General features: G+C 37.7%; 1 protein-coding gene across 4 annotated transcripts in view; it reads right to left on the bottom strand.

Annotated features, from left to right (window-relative positions):
• fmt (phosphatase 6 regulatory subunit 1-like protein fmt) overlaps positions 1 to 13,769 on the bottom strand; it is a 477,658-nt gene that overhangs the window by 86,997 nt on the left and 376,892 nt on the right. For all 4 annotated transcript variants that reach the window (XM_090388378.1, XM_090388363.1, XM_090388382.1 and 1 more), the window contains one exon: positions 12,107 to 12,210. In XM_090388378.1, coding sequence (XP_090244504.1) covers positions 12,107 to 12,210 — 104 coding nt within the window. The remainder of the gene's footprint in view (positions 1 to 12,106; positions 12,211 to 13,769) is intronic.

The raw sequence follows: 13,769 nt of genomic DNA, 5'->3' as shown, positions 1-13,769 counted from the left end.
CAAATTCTTTACTGCAATTTCCAGAAAAGTGCTTCTGTATGGCCACAGAGTAGCATTTATCTGTCATATGAACTTCAGGATGGCTACAAACAGTTTTTGCAGAAGAAAAAGAAATCAAGTCTGATGAATATGGAACTGAAAGTTCCATATTCATTAGACTGTTGTTTGAGGTTTTCAGTAAAAACTACTTATATCATAGTACAACAGTTTACATGGTCTTTATTGTGGACTATATCTGCTTACGAGTATAGACTTAGTGGACAGAAACCATAGGATACCTACCTGGTAACAGGTAGGCCCACCTGTCGCCTAGATAAGGGCAATCACATGGCGAGGCATTGAGTCCACTAGTTTGCGAAAGCGTTCCACAGGTATTTCCATCCATGCTCACTGCACTGCTGTCCATAATTCCGTTGCATTTCTGGGTGGAGGATCCATAGCTCAAATGGAACTTTCACACAGCATCCCAAAGATGCTCCACAGGGTTCATGTCCAGTGAAAGGGGGGGGGGGAGATATTCCATGGTGGTAAAATCTGCGGAATGCTCTTCGAACCATGTTCTAGTCACCATGGCTCTGTGGGGAAGGTGTCATTGTTCTGCTGGAAAGGTCCATTGCCCTGTGGGTGCATGATGACCATGAAGGGATGCAGATGGTCTGCAAGGATAAGGATGGACACGTAATATGGACCGTTCGGAGATGCATCTAGACATACCAGAGGTCCCAGCGTCTGTCAGTTGAACATGCCCCAGACCATTACTGACTATCCACCTGCCTAAACAGACTCTTGTTGACATGACGGGTGAATATATTCATGCAATGTTCGTCAAACAGGACTCATCAGACCAGGAGACCTGTTTCCAATCATCTAAAGTCCAGTGCCAATGTTCTTTTGCCCAGTTGAGGCATAGAATCCTGTGTCATGGTGTTAGAATGGGACTCCGGTGAGTTGGTGGCTCCCAAAGCCTATTGCGGCTAACGATTCTGGCACTTCCCTCACTGAAGTTAGCGGTGATTTGTGCCACTATTACTCTCTGGTTGGCTGAAACAATGTGAGATAGACGTCGATGGCTACATTCATCCACCATCTTTCTCCGCCCACACCGCTGTCCATGATGAGAAGTTATTCCAGAAATGATGTATTCCCGATACACTCTTGATACTGTCGAATGGGGGATAGTGCAATTTCTGTACCACCTCTGCGATGGAGTGACCCATGCATTGGGCAGCCACTATCATCCCTCTTTCAAAGTTGGTTAACTCACAACATTTATCCATATTGACATCGAATTACTGCCTATGTGAATGCATATACTCACCAAGTGGTGGGTTCATCCACTAGCGAGAGGGACCAGTGTTGCGTTGCTCAGGAACCAGGTATCCCACAAATTCTGTCTTTTCAGTGTACACAACTAATATACATATGGATAAAAAAAAAAAACTCTGAGTACCTGACAGGGGAAACCTGCTTTACACACCCGAGATCCTGAGGTAAAGAGGACAATAAGAATCCGTCAAGTGTTTGATGGAATTTGAAACAAATCAGTGATGAACCAAATATTCATTACATCTTTTTTTTTTTTATTTCTATAGTTCAAAGGATTAAAGAAAATTTGCTACTATATTTAAGCAACTCAAGCAACTCCAGAGCTGTTTCAGTGATCTTCACGAAAAGTTTGTAATGACATATTTTCTTGAAACAGAAGTTCTTGTCTGCGTTTCATGTAAATTAAATTACATAAAAAAAAAAAAGTAATTCATTAATTAAATTAATACTAAATTTTTATTCAATTCTAAATCAATTTATGGCTCATGAGGTGGAATTTTAACTTCACTTTACACATCTGAATTTACATTTGCCTTGTCCATACATACTCATTAAACCTGTTTGTTTTAATATATTCTATTTATAAAGTATTTAAGGGCAAAGGCCTCATGCTACGAGGTAGAATGACTAATCTGTAGGTTAGTGCAAATGCATCATTTTAATATAGCTATCTACCAAAGTAGTTAAATTAATTAATTAAATTGGCATCGTTTTGGTTATATCTCATTGTGACAGCCTTCACGAGTTGCCATGGTATTGTGCTACCTCAAATAAATAACACTTCACCAATGGAGAAGACTATTGTTATTTATTCTCGGATTTTGCAACACCAGGGTCCCTGCCCACCAACCCACGAAGAGAAGCCAACAAGCTTTGAAACGGTGCTGTCTGGGTGGTGGTATCCGCTGAGAATAAATAATCATCTTCTCCACTGGTGAAGCGTTATTTATTCGAGGTAGTACAATACCATGGCAACTCATTGTGATGCCAGTCATAATATGAGATATAACCAAAACAATGCCAATTTAATTAATTAATTTAACTACTTTGATGACTATGTCATTGTAACTTCTACCGATGACTGGAAGCGTTTTCCTTGCAGCTCATTCTTTAACTTCGGAAATTAAAAATAAAATAATAATAAATAAAAATTAAAAAAAAAAAAAAAAAAAATCACAGGGTGCAAGGTCAAGGTTATAGTGCTTTTTTTTTTTTTTTTTGATTTGGTAGTTGTTGGCGCATCGGCTTCTGTGGCCATATTGCACCTCCTAAGGTTTTTGCAGTACTTTGATCCAAGCCCGAGGCGGGAATCGAACCCGCGACCTTTGGGTTGCCGGGCAGGTACTTTACCCACTCGGCTAGCCCGGTCGGCCCAGCTGTAGTGCAGATGAGGAACACATTTTACATTAATTCTGGCTAAGTACTTGATGACAGTATGAGCAAGGTGAGGTCTTGCATTGTTGTAATGCAGCATCCACCTACCTACATACAGTTGTGGCCATTTGTGATGAACGTGTTTTGCAAAGTATGTAGTACAGTTCTGTGATAAGATCCCATAACAGTTGTTTGATATGGCATAACATTCTGGTAAACCATTTTTTGAATGCCAAAAAAAAAAAAAAAAAAAAAACACCTGATGACCATAACCTTTCTGGCAGAATCCACAACTTTTGTTTTCTTCAGCTATGGCAATGATGTAGATTTCAATACAGAACTTTGTTGCTCAGTTTCTAGGTCGAAATATTGAAGACATTATCACCTTATGCAGAACTTCCTAGTTCATTTCACAAATATATGTGGTCTCAATTCTATTCTCAAAGATATCCATTTCCACTTGCAGTCTGCCAAACCTGTGTACTTTTTCTGACAGAATCTCAGTTATTTATCGGTTGATTCAAATACTGCTATCTCTTGCCAAAACTATTTGCTGTATGATTCCTTTCGCCTCAAAGGTGGCACTTGTGCATATGTCTGTTCCGATATTCCGTCAGAAACTTGGTAATTTGGAATCTCCGCTCTTTGATCTTCTCTGGCTTAAAATCTCTCTACCTCAATGTTTCAAATTCATCTGTAGTAGTAGTAGTGGCATGTGATGCAAGAAAGCAAGTGTATGAGCTTATGCAGCATCAGCCAAAGAGAAAAAAAAAAAAAAAAATTACACCATTCCCTCCAAATGCCTGTCCAGTTCCTCCTTAAATTTATTCAACCTATCAACTTCCCCAACGACAGATGGAAGTTTGTTCCAGCAATTAACCACCCGCTGGCTAAAGGCAAATTTCCACACATCTATTCTACATCTGTCTTTTCTTAATTTGAATTTATGCCCCCTTAGGTTCGTAATCTGAACAAGTGGAAGGATCCCATTAGAATTCAGCGGGCTCAACCCATTCAAGGCCTTATACACTTCAATCAGATCACTGCGCAGGTGCTTAGTCTCCAGCCACTGCAATTTGCAGAACTTAAGCCCCTCTTGGTAAGAGGATTCCTTCATTCCCCTCACGCTCAAGTAAATCTACATCCTTCCTAAAATGAGGCCTCCAGACCTGTACGCAGTACTCAAGGCATGGCCTGACCATTGCCTTATACAGAGGGACAATCACCTCCTTCTCCCTGCCAGCAAAATTCCTATATATCATTGACAAAACCCCATGACCTGCCCTGGCAGCCTGTCTGCATTGCTCAGAAAACTTCATATCTGACTGCACAATTACTCCCAGGTCTTTTTCATTTTCTACCACCTTAAGTGTAGTACCACACAGTTGATACGTTTCTCTGGGGTTACTTCTACCCATATGCAGTACTTTGCATTTGTCAAGGTTAAATTTCAATTGCCACTTCTTAGCCCATCTGTCCAAATCATCTAGATCCTGTTGCAGTAGCACACTGCCATTACTGTCATTAACAACTCTGCCAAACTTTGTATCATCTGCAAACTGCGACATTAAGCCTGATATACCTTCATCAATATCATTGATAAATATATAAAACAACAGTGGACCCAACACCGAAGCCTGTGCGACTCCACTAATAACATTAGTCCACGAAGAGCAACACCCATTGATTACCACCCTCTGTCTTCTCCCACTTAACCATCCTTTTATCCATTGTAGCAACTTACCCTTAATACCATTCTGCTCCAATTTGTACAACAGTCTTCCATGCGCAACAGTGTCAAAAGCTTTCCTGAAATCCAAACATATGATATCAAAATTATTTTTTGCATCCGGTTCCTTTCTAACCACATAATATCCTATCAAATTTGTCAGACAAGACTTTCCCTTAAACCCATGCTGTGTCTGAATTATTGCTGCAGTCTTGTCTAGATGATCCTGCAATGCATCTTTAACCAGTGACTCCATTATTTTACCCAGAACAGAAGTTAAACTAACTGGTCTGTAATTACTTGTGTCACCCTTCGATCCCCCCTTTGTGAATTGGGGATACATTTGCACATCTCCAGTCAGTGGGAACCTCCCCTGAGTCCAAGGATGCTCTCATAATTATGGCTAAGGGTTTGCTTAGTTGCTTTGCCGTCTCCTTTAATATAACTGGATAGATCCCATCCACCCCCAGGTGCTTTTGTTATGTTTAACTTCGACAATTTCTCCTTCACTTTGCTTTCAGTTATTACAAAATCATTAAGTACCCTGCTACAATTTGATAACCTTCTGCCATTTTCAAACCTTAATAATTCCTCATGTGTGAATGTAGATGCAAAATACTCATTCAGTTTGTTTGCTATCTGAGAAGGATCATCAACAGTTGAACCATCGATGTCAAGTGGACCAATCAGATTCAGTCCCTTCCTTTTAGAGTTTATATAAGTAAAGAAATCCTTGCTGTTTTTCTTAGCATCTTTTGCCAAGGATTTCTCGTAATCTGCCTTCGCCTGCCTAACCTCCTTTGTGACCTGATTACAGACTAGCTTATATCTGCCATAGGCTTCTGAGTCGCTTGATAATTTATATGCATCCCATGCATTTTTCTTCTCTGTTATGAGTCTCATTAGTTCATTAGATAACCATTTAGGCCTAAACCTTCAACAATATTTCTTAATAGGTATGAAACTTTTAGTAGTATCCACGATTAATTCCTTGAATGCTTCCCACTTAGAATTTACTGTTGGTAACATCATCAGGGGGATGCCAGAAACTTGCTCTAGAGACTAAACATGGGTTTCGCCACTTCAAGTCTCCAATAAGCAAAGTGGTGGTATTTCACCGGTTGATTAAAGTCATCTACCACCTACTGAATTTGCCTTACTGTTATACAATGATCTCTCACGATTACAGAAGTAGTGTTTATGGTGACAGCAGTGCTTCGAGCTCTGGGACTGCTGATTATTGTGATTGAATCATATCCATCTTTAATCATCTAAACCACCTGTGAGCTGTGACACACAAAATCTACATATAAAGTGTAGATTCATCATAAGCCTCTTTTAACATTTTGCATGCTTCAGTGATGTTTTCTTGAGACAGAAACAAAATTTGAGGGCAACATACTGTTCCTCACATGTCACATCCATTGTTATACAGAAAAAATTTAACATAAACTTGACTGACCACTAAGGTCACATCATGTGCATGAGTCAACTGCACAGTTGCTATGTGATGCAGCTTGCTTTGGTTTTAAGTTCTGCAGCTCAGTAAAAATAAGCAGACAGTTGTTCATGAAAAATTATGATTATTCTTTATTGAATAGTCCTCATATATAATAAAATAAAAGAAGCAAATGTCAGCAGCATGGCAAACCGGTAGAGCGAAAAGTAAAAAAAAAAAAACCCATATAATAATAAAACAAAATGGGGGGAGTGAAATCAAGATAAAGGGTATTGTAGAAGGAACGCTCCTGAAATAATTTATAAAAAGCCAAAATATACAATACCAAATAACAGAAATTTTAGAATATGCCAATTCATTGAAATTTAATGGTGCCCAGACGAAAGCACCAAGTCCAAATTATGTGAAATATCACTAAAACTGAGACGTAAACAAACTACAATACTTGACCAATAAAATAAAGATAAATAAATAAAATACTGACCATTACATCTCATCTCGACGGAGGACCACAAAGCCAATAATGGTCAGGTAATCGCTGCATTTCGAACATTAGACAAATCCACGCACTGTCGAACTGATACACTGATCGAATCGCAAATGCTTTGAATATCATTTGAATACGGTGGCCTTATGCAGTGAAAAATTATAATACAACAGATCCTAGAACTCACATGGCAACACCATACCACCATACCACCAAAGCCACTGTTAAACTAGAATATATACAGATAAAACCAGGATATAGATGGCAGTATGAGGAAAGCTTTAGCATATCATCTCACCACTGGCATGTAGAATAAATTAAAAACTTCAAGATATATAGTAAGATAAAAAAACATAGAATGGAAAGAAAATTAGTGAAGCAAATATTAGTGGCTGCAATGCAATAACCACCACATGCTGCTTATAATAAAGTGAAATAAAAATAAATGAAGCAGGCAAACCAGTAGAGCAAAAAGTAAACCCTACATAATAAAACAAAATGGGGGGGGGGGATAATGCACTGCAGCCACTAATGTTTGTTTCACTAAATTATTTCAAGAGCATTCCTAATCCACAAAACCTTAAAAAAAAAACTTTATTTTGATCTCTCCCTTTTTGTTTTATTATGTAAGGATTTATTTTTACTTTCCGCTCTACTGGTTTGCCATGCTACTGGCAAATGCTTCATTTATTTTTATTTTATTTTATTATAAGCAATATGTGGTGGATAATGCACTGCAGCCACTAATGTTTGTTTCACTAATTTTCTCTCTATTCTGTCTTTTCTGTTTTTCTACCTTACTATATATCTAGTTGAAGTTTTTAATTTATATATATACTATTACTTTTGTTATAGATACTTTTGTATCCTCTGCTGCTGCTTAGTGGACGTAGGTGCATTTGCTATATAACACTTTTAATGCAATTAGCCACTATCTCCATATCGTATATGTTAATTTAACTTAAACTATATATATACACATGTGTCTGTTCAGTGCCCTACCATTAATATCCAGACACTTGTATATCCACAAATAACCTTTATTTACAGAAAAACTAATAACACATGCCAAAACCTTACGCCTTCATGGCAGTCACTAGTCTCTATTTAACACTCTCCACCAGGTTTTGTAAATGTTCTCCAACAATTTTCACCATTAGGCTTTCAAAGCAGTGCCACTTCAGCTCTTATTTTTTGAGCTGTCTCTTACACCCACCAGATGATCCAATTCATCCCAGAGGTTCTCTATTGGACTGAGGTCAGTGCTGGCCAATCTAACTTTTAAACAGTTATGTCCTCAAAGCACTCAGTCACAATGCAAGCAGTATGACATGGAGTGTTATCCTGCTGATACACCATTAAAAACTCTCAGACCATTATTCTGCCTCCACCAAATTTCACTGTTGGGACATTACATCTTGCAGATAGCTTTCTCAGGAATCGGAGAAAGCTACCTGCCACACTCAGGCATGACCGACCATCAGACTGGTAGACCATGTAGCATGACTCGTCACTCCAAAGCACAGCTTTCCAATGGTCTATGATCCAAGAATGGTGGGGCCTTACACCAACCTAGATAGTATCTGGCATCAATCGGAGTGATTAGTGGCTTGTGAATGGCTGTGCATGACCCCTATTGTGCAGCATCTTGTGCACTGTACTGAGGTTCTCTATAGGATTAAAGTCAGGGCTCTAGGCTGGCCACAGTCGATCTTTTCGAAGCTCATATGCTCAAACCAGTCTGTCAAAATATGAACAGTATGACATGGAGCATTGCCCTTCTGATACAGGTACAGGCCTTCCCTGACATGATACCACAATGTGGGTAATGCATTATTCCAGGGCATCTAGACAGAACTCAACATTCATGGTTCTGTCCAAAACAGCCAATGGTCCCAGGCCAAACCATGAAAAGCAGGTCCAGCCCACTATGCTGCCTCTGCCAAATTTTACTAAAACATAGCTTTCTCTGAGCATCTGTCAAATCCAAGCACGACCGTCAGACTGGTAGACCATGAATTGTGACTCATCACTCCAAAGTGCACAGCTTTCCACTGGTCAGTGGTCCAAACAATAAGTGTCTATAAGCAGACAGTGGGTCTCACACTAAGCAAGATAGCTTTGAGCATTAATCAGTGATTAGTGGAATGTGGAGAGCTGCAACTGTGATAAACCACATCAAGCACCATCCTGCACACTGTATTGGTGCTGACATTTGTCTCACCAAGAGCCTGTGCATACTGCAATGATGTTAACCAGCATTCCTAGCAGAAGATTCTTTGAAGAGCTCTTATGTCACGTTGTATCAACTTCGGAGGTTTTCCACATCATTTCGTGATGGTTTCAGCACCAGTCCACTTCACAGATCACAGTGCCAATCATTCACCTAGAGATCTTCAGTGCTGTTGAACTGTCACATACAGATTGATTGTTTATTTCGCAACCTATTATCATTCCTCACTGGAAATTTTAACTCCGCAATTGCAACATTTTACCTTCACAATTGTACTACTGTCTCCTCAAAGGCTTACAACCATATTTATAATTCTGTCTGACACACCATGCTTAAGTAGGATGTGATCAACTATCAATGAAACCATGGTGGGATATCAATGGTATGGCAGTGTGTATGTGAGGGGTGTTTGAAAAATTTATGGTCTGAATACAAAAGGGTCATTGTACAGTGTTAAAAATTTGTGCATTCCAGGCTTTCATTCTCTATTTCTGGGTGACATCAAGTTTCTACAATTTCAGTGTCAGTTGTCTTAATTGAGAGTTAACTTAGTAAGTTTTTTTATGTGACAACAGTCTTAATATTACTGTAGACATGCTAGAGCTACATGTTATTTAATATTATTATGTTATTTAATACCTTGAAATGCCTGTTGAAGTTATTTAAATCAGTTTCCCTAGCTTAAATGACTTCAACCTCTCCATTGGTTTCAAACATCTCTTTCGTTGGTAAAAGCACACCAACATCAATATCAGTTTTTGTGGTTTCACACAAAATCTCTCAAAATTTATGAGAAAGTGTTACTTTGACATATACATTTCAGCTGTATGAAACAAAAGTGAAAATCACTGCTCATAAATGCCAAATACAATACAATGTCTTAATGTCATTAAAATTAAAAGTCATGTTCAGAAACATACTGCTACAGGATGCTATGATAGACATATTTTAAACAGTCATATGTCATTCAGAATCTCCGAAGTAAGTATCTAACCAGCCTTATTTTATTAAGTCTGCTTTGAAATTATGTTTTCATGCGATGCACAATTTATTTATTTATTTTATTATTATTGCTATAATTTTATAAGAAAAGAAGCAAAATCATGATCATGGTACCTAAACTTTAGATGCCAAAACACTTTTCTTTATGTAGAACAAAAATATTTGACTTTTGTTTAATATTATGCATTTAATGTATTTGTAGCAAAATTAGTCTGCCATTTAGCTATGTAGAAATGATGCTTTTTTTCACTCATGTGTATTAGTCTTACATATATCTCTTATCCTGGATTTTATTATCTCTAAATTATTTGTAGTTTTATTATGCAGTTTTTAAAAAGACCCTTCACCAATTATGATTATTTTGTGTAGCTGATAATCTTTCTGTTAACTTTCTCACTAATAAGAGTATACAGCAGCAATAAAGCACATGTTGATGCATATTAACTGCCCATAGATTTCTGCACAACTGAGTAACAATAAGTAATAATAACAAGGGCATGTATAAATTAGTCTGTAATCAAGTCACAAAGGATGTTAGGCAGGCGAAGGCAGATTACGAGAAATCCTTGGCAAAGGATGCAAAGAAAAACAGCAAACAGTTCTTTACTTATGTAAACTCTAGAAGGAAAGGGATGAATCAGATTGGACAGGTGATTCATTCATCATGACTGGTGATGATTCATCACCAGTCATGATGAATCAGAAAGTGGCATTTGGGTTGACTATTGATGATCATGCTCAGGTAGCTGATAAACTGAACGAGTATTTTGCATCTACATTCGCACATGAGGAGTTATTCAATGAGGAGAGTGCCAGAAATTTATCAAACTATAACAGGGAGCTAAGTGATTTTGTAATAACTTTTTAGCACTTCTTTCTGTATAGTAAACAAGTAACTATAGACCTGTGAGTTTAACTTGTGTTCCAGGGAAAATAATGGAATCACTGGTTAAAGAAGCATTGCAGGATCATCTAGACAAGACTGCAGTAATCCCTCCCTTTAACAGCATGGATTTGTTAAAGGGAGGTCTTGACCAACCAATTTGATTGGATACTACGATGTCGTCACAAAGGAACTGAATGCCAAAAATAATTTTGATATCGTAAACTTGGATTTCAGAAAAGCTTTTGATACTGTTGAACATGGAACACTGCTGTACAAATTGGAGAGATATGGCATTAAGGGTAAGCTGCTACAATGGATAAAGGTTGAGTGGGAGATGGCAGAGAGTGGTAATCAATGGGCACTACTCTTCGTGGACAAACGTTGTTAGTGGAATTCTCCAGGGTTTGGTGTTGGACCTATTGTTGTTTTGTATATTTATCAATGACATTGATGAAGGTATATCAGGTTTAATGTCCAAGTTTGCAGATGATATAAAGGTTGGCAGGGTTGTTAATGACGGTAAAGACAGTATCCTATTCCAACTGAATCTAGATAAGTTGGGCAAATGGGCTGAGAAGTGGCAACTGAAATTTAACATTGACAAATGCAAAGTACTGCATATGGGTAGAAGTAACCCCAGAGAAACTTACCAACTGTGTGATACAACACTTAAGGAGGTAGAAAATGAAAAAGACCTGGGAGTAATTGTGCAGTCAAATATGAAGTGCAGACGGGCTGCCAGGGCAGGTCATGGAGTCTTGTCAATGATATATAGGAATTTTGCTAGCAGGGACAGCGAGGTGATTATCCCATTTTTTTTTTTTATGAAAACCCCAAACAAGGCAATGGTCAGGCCATACCTAGAGTACTGTTTAAAGGTCTGGAGGCCTCATTTTAGGAAGGATGTAGAGTTGCTAGAATGATTAGGAAGGATGTAGAGTTGCTAGAATGAGTACAAAGAAGGGCAACAAGACTGTTGAAGGGAACAAAGGGGTGCTCTCACCAAGAAAGACTTAAGTTCTGCAAATTGCAGCACCTGCGAGGTGATCTGATTGAGAGTTATAAGGCCTTGAATGGCTTGAGCAAGCTGAATGCTGATCGGATTCTTCCCCTTGCTCAGATTAAGACCTTGAGGGGGCACAGATTCAAACTGAGGAAAGACAGTTGTAGGATAGATGTGTGAAAATTCGCCTTTAGCCAGCAGGTAGTTGACTGGTGGAACAGACTTCCAATTTTTGTTGTGGAAGTTGATAGCCTAAATAAATTTAAGGCTGAGCTGGACAGGCATTTGGAACGAATTGAGAGGTGAAATGGGAGGTTTTTTTTTTTTTTTTTTGGCTGATGCTGCTTTCTTGTATCGTATGACTCTACTAATGCTACTAAAGCTAAAGTCCGAGAAGACTAAAGAATCATATTAAAAAAAATAATAAAATAATAAATAAATTCTGATTTATTCTTACTTAGAAATTCTGTTTCATGAATGTGTATTGGAAGAAAGAAAGAAGAAACTACAGAAGTGATCCCCTAGATGAAGGTTTATGATCTTTCTTCTATCTTTATTTTGCATGTGTGACAAAACTAAAAATCAAATTTTAAACAAAAAATCTTACCATCTTCGATATCCATTTTTGTTCCTTCATTAGGTAATGGAAGAGTTTTGGAAGCTACAGCTGAGGAGCTAGATTCTTCATCTGAGTCACTGCTGTTTTCATCACTTTAAACAAATGATAACCACTTTTCATCACTTAAAACTTTAAATCACTTTAAACAAATTAAGCAACTTTACCTAATGAACTTTGTTTATTAAAATTGATGATTAAATAATATTTTTAAGGAGTTTTTTGAAAAATATTTGTGAAACTTTTCAATCTAAAAAAAAATAAAAATAACCATCCCAGTGATCTAATGAACATGTCTAGAGATATCAGCTTACTTGCATTGAAGTTTGAGATTGAAGTTTGAAGTGCTTTTCCTTGATGTGGAATTCTTTTTGTTTTCTTGCAAAATTTCTTTTGGATGAAATGGATTTGGACATGGGCCAGTACCACTCTCAAATGGCGTATATTGCTCTTTTAATGACTTCTAATCTCTTAAATAGACTTTTCAGAGGTTGTCACTGTTCTATCATTCTAGATAAACATTTAACCAAAGACAGTTAGCCAGTTACACGCACACATGCTCCACAATCTTTTCTGAAAGTGGCATATATTAATTGAAACTATTTCTGTCTTTCCATTTAGCACTTCTTTCTGTATAGTACTGAATATGTACCACACAGCACTTTCAGAGAAAGGTATCCCTTTTCAGCAAACAAATTAATCAGATGACAAGAACCTGTCACTTAGGCGCCTCCGTAGCCAGGTGGGCAGGAGCAGCAGTGCGTAGCACACGCTTCTTGATTAGACCGGGGTTCAAGCCCATCACCACCAAATATGGAGGATGCGGAAAGGTCAGGGAATGACCACCGCATATCCCCGGAGCAATATGGCCTTAGTTGCTAATGCTCCTAAAAACCAAATAACAACAACAACCTGTCACTGCTATTCTTGCAACTTCAGTTTTCAGACCTACCATAATATATCAATACTAAGTGCAAAAAATCTAAAGGAATCTCACAAGGTGTGTTTGTTTTCACTAGATGCCCACATCCAATATGATACTCTGCAGAGCAGGAATGAGCAACCTTCTCTGACATTTTAAAGATGAACAAGAACTTCCAACTGGCCTATCATTTTTTTTTAGAAGTTTATCTCTATGTTAAATACTCTAGTTGTAGAATTAAAAAAATTTTATTATAAAAAGCATATTAGGTAGGTCATAAATATTTGAAGAAAACTCAAAAATTAAAACAAGTAATTAATGAGAGTTTTTGTATTTGTGTTCTCTAGAAAATTACTTTTATTTCTATGCACCATGATCAATCAGTCGACTGTGAATGACCATTTAACAAGCTCCTGCTGTAGAATCATCACCTACTAACACTGACAGCAAGCTGCTTTTAATTTAAAATTTTTTAAAGAAAGGGATATAGTGGGATATAGCATTAATGGGATATATCATTAGCATTAATAGAGGCATATGATGCAAGAAAGCAAGCTTATACAGCATCAACCAAAAAAAAAAAAAAAAATTCCCATTTCACTCATCCATTCACTCCAAATGCTTGTCTATTGAACTTATTTAAGTTTTTGACCTCCACTTCCACTACAACAAATGGAAGTTTGTTCCAACTACCAACCACCTGTTAGCTAAAGGCAAATTTCCACACTTCTA

This window comes from Mastigoproctus giganteus, chromosome 2, assembly GCF_048544385.1.
Source record: "Mastigoproctus giganteus isolate SK-2022 chromosome 2, ASM4854438v1, whole genome shotgun sequence".
In the NCBI taxonomy this organism is placed as follows: Eukaryota; Metazoa; Arthropoda; class Arachnida; order Uropygi; family Thelyphonidae; genus Mastigoproctus; species Mastigoproctus giganteus.
The sequence above is the reverse complement of the archived record's forward strand: the minus strand, read 5'-3'. Positions and strand labels throughout refer to the sequence as shown.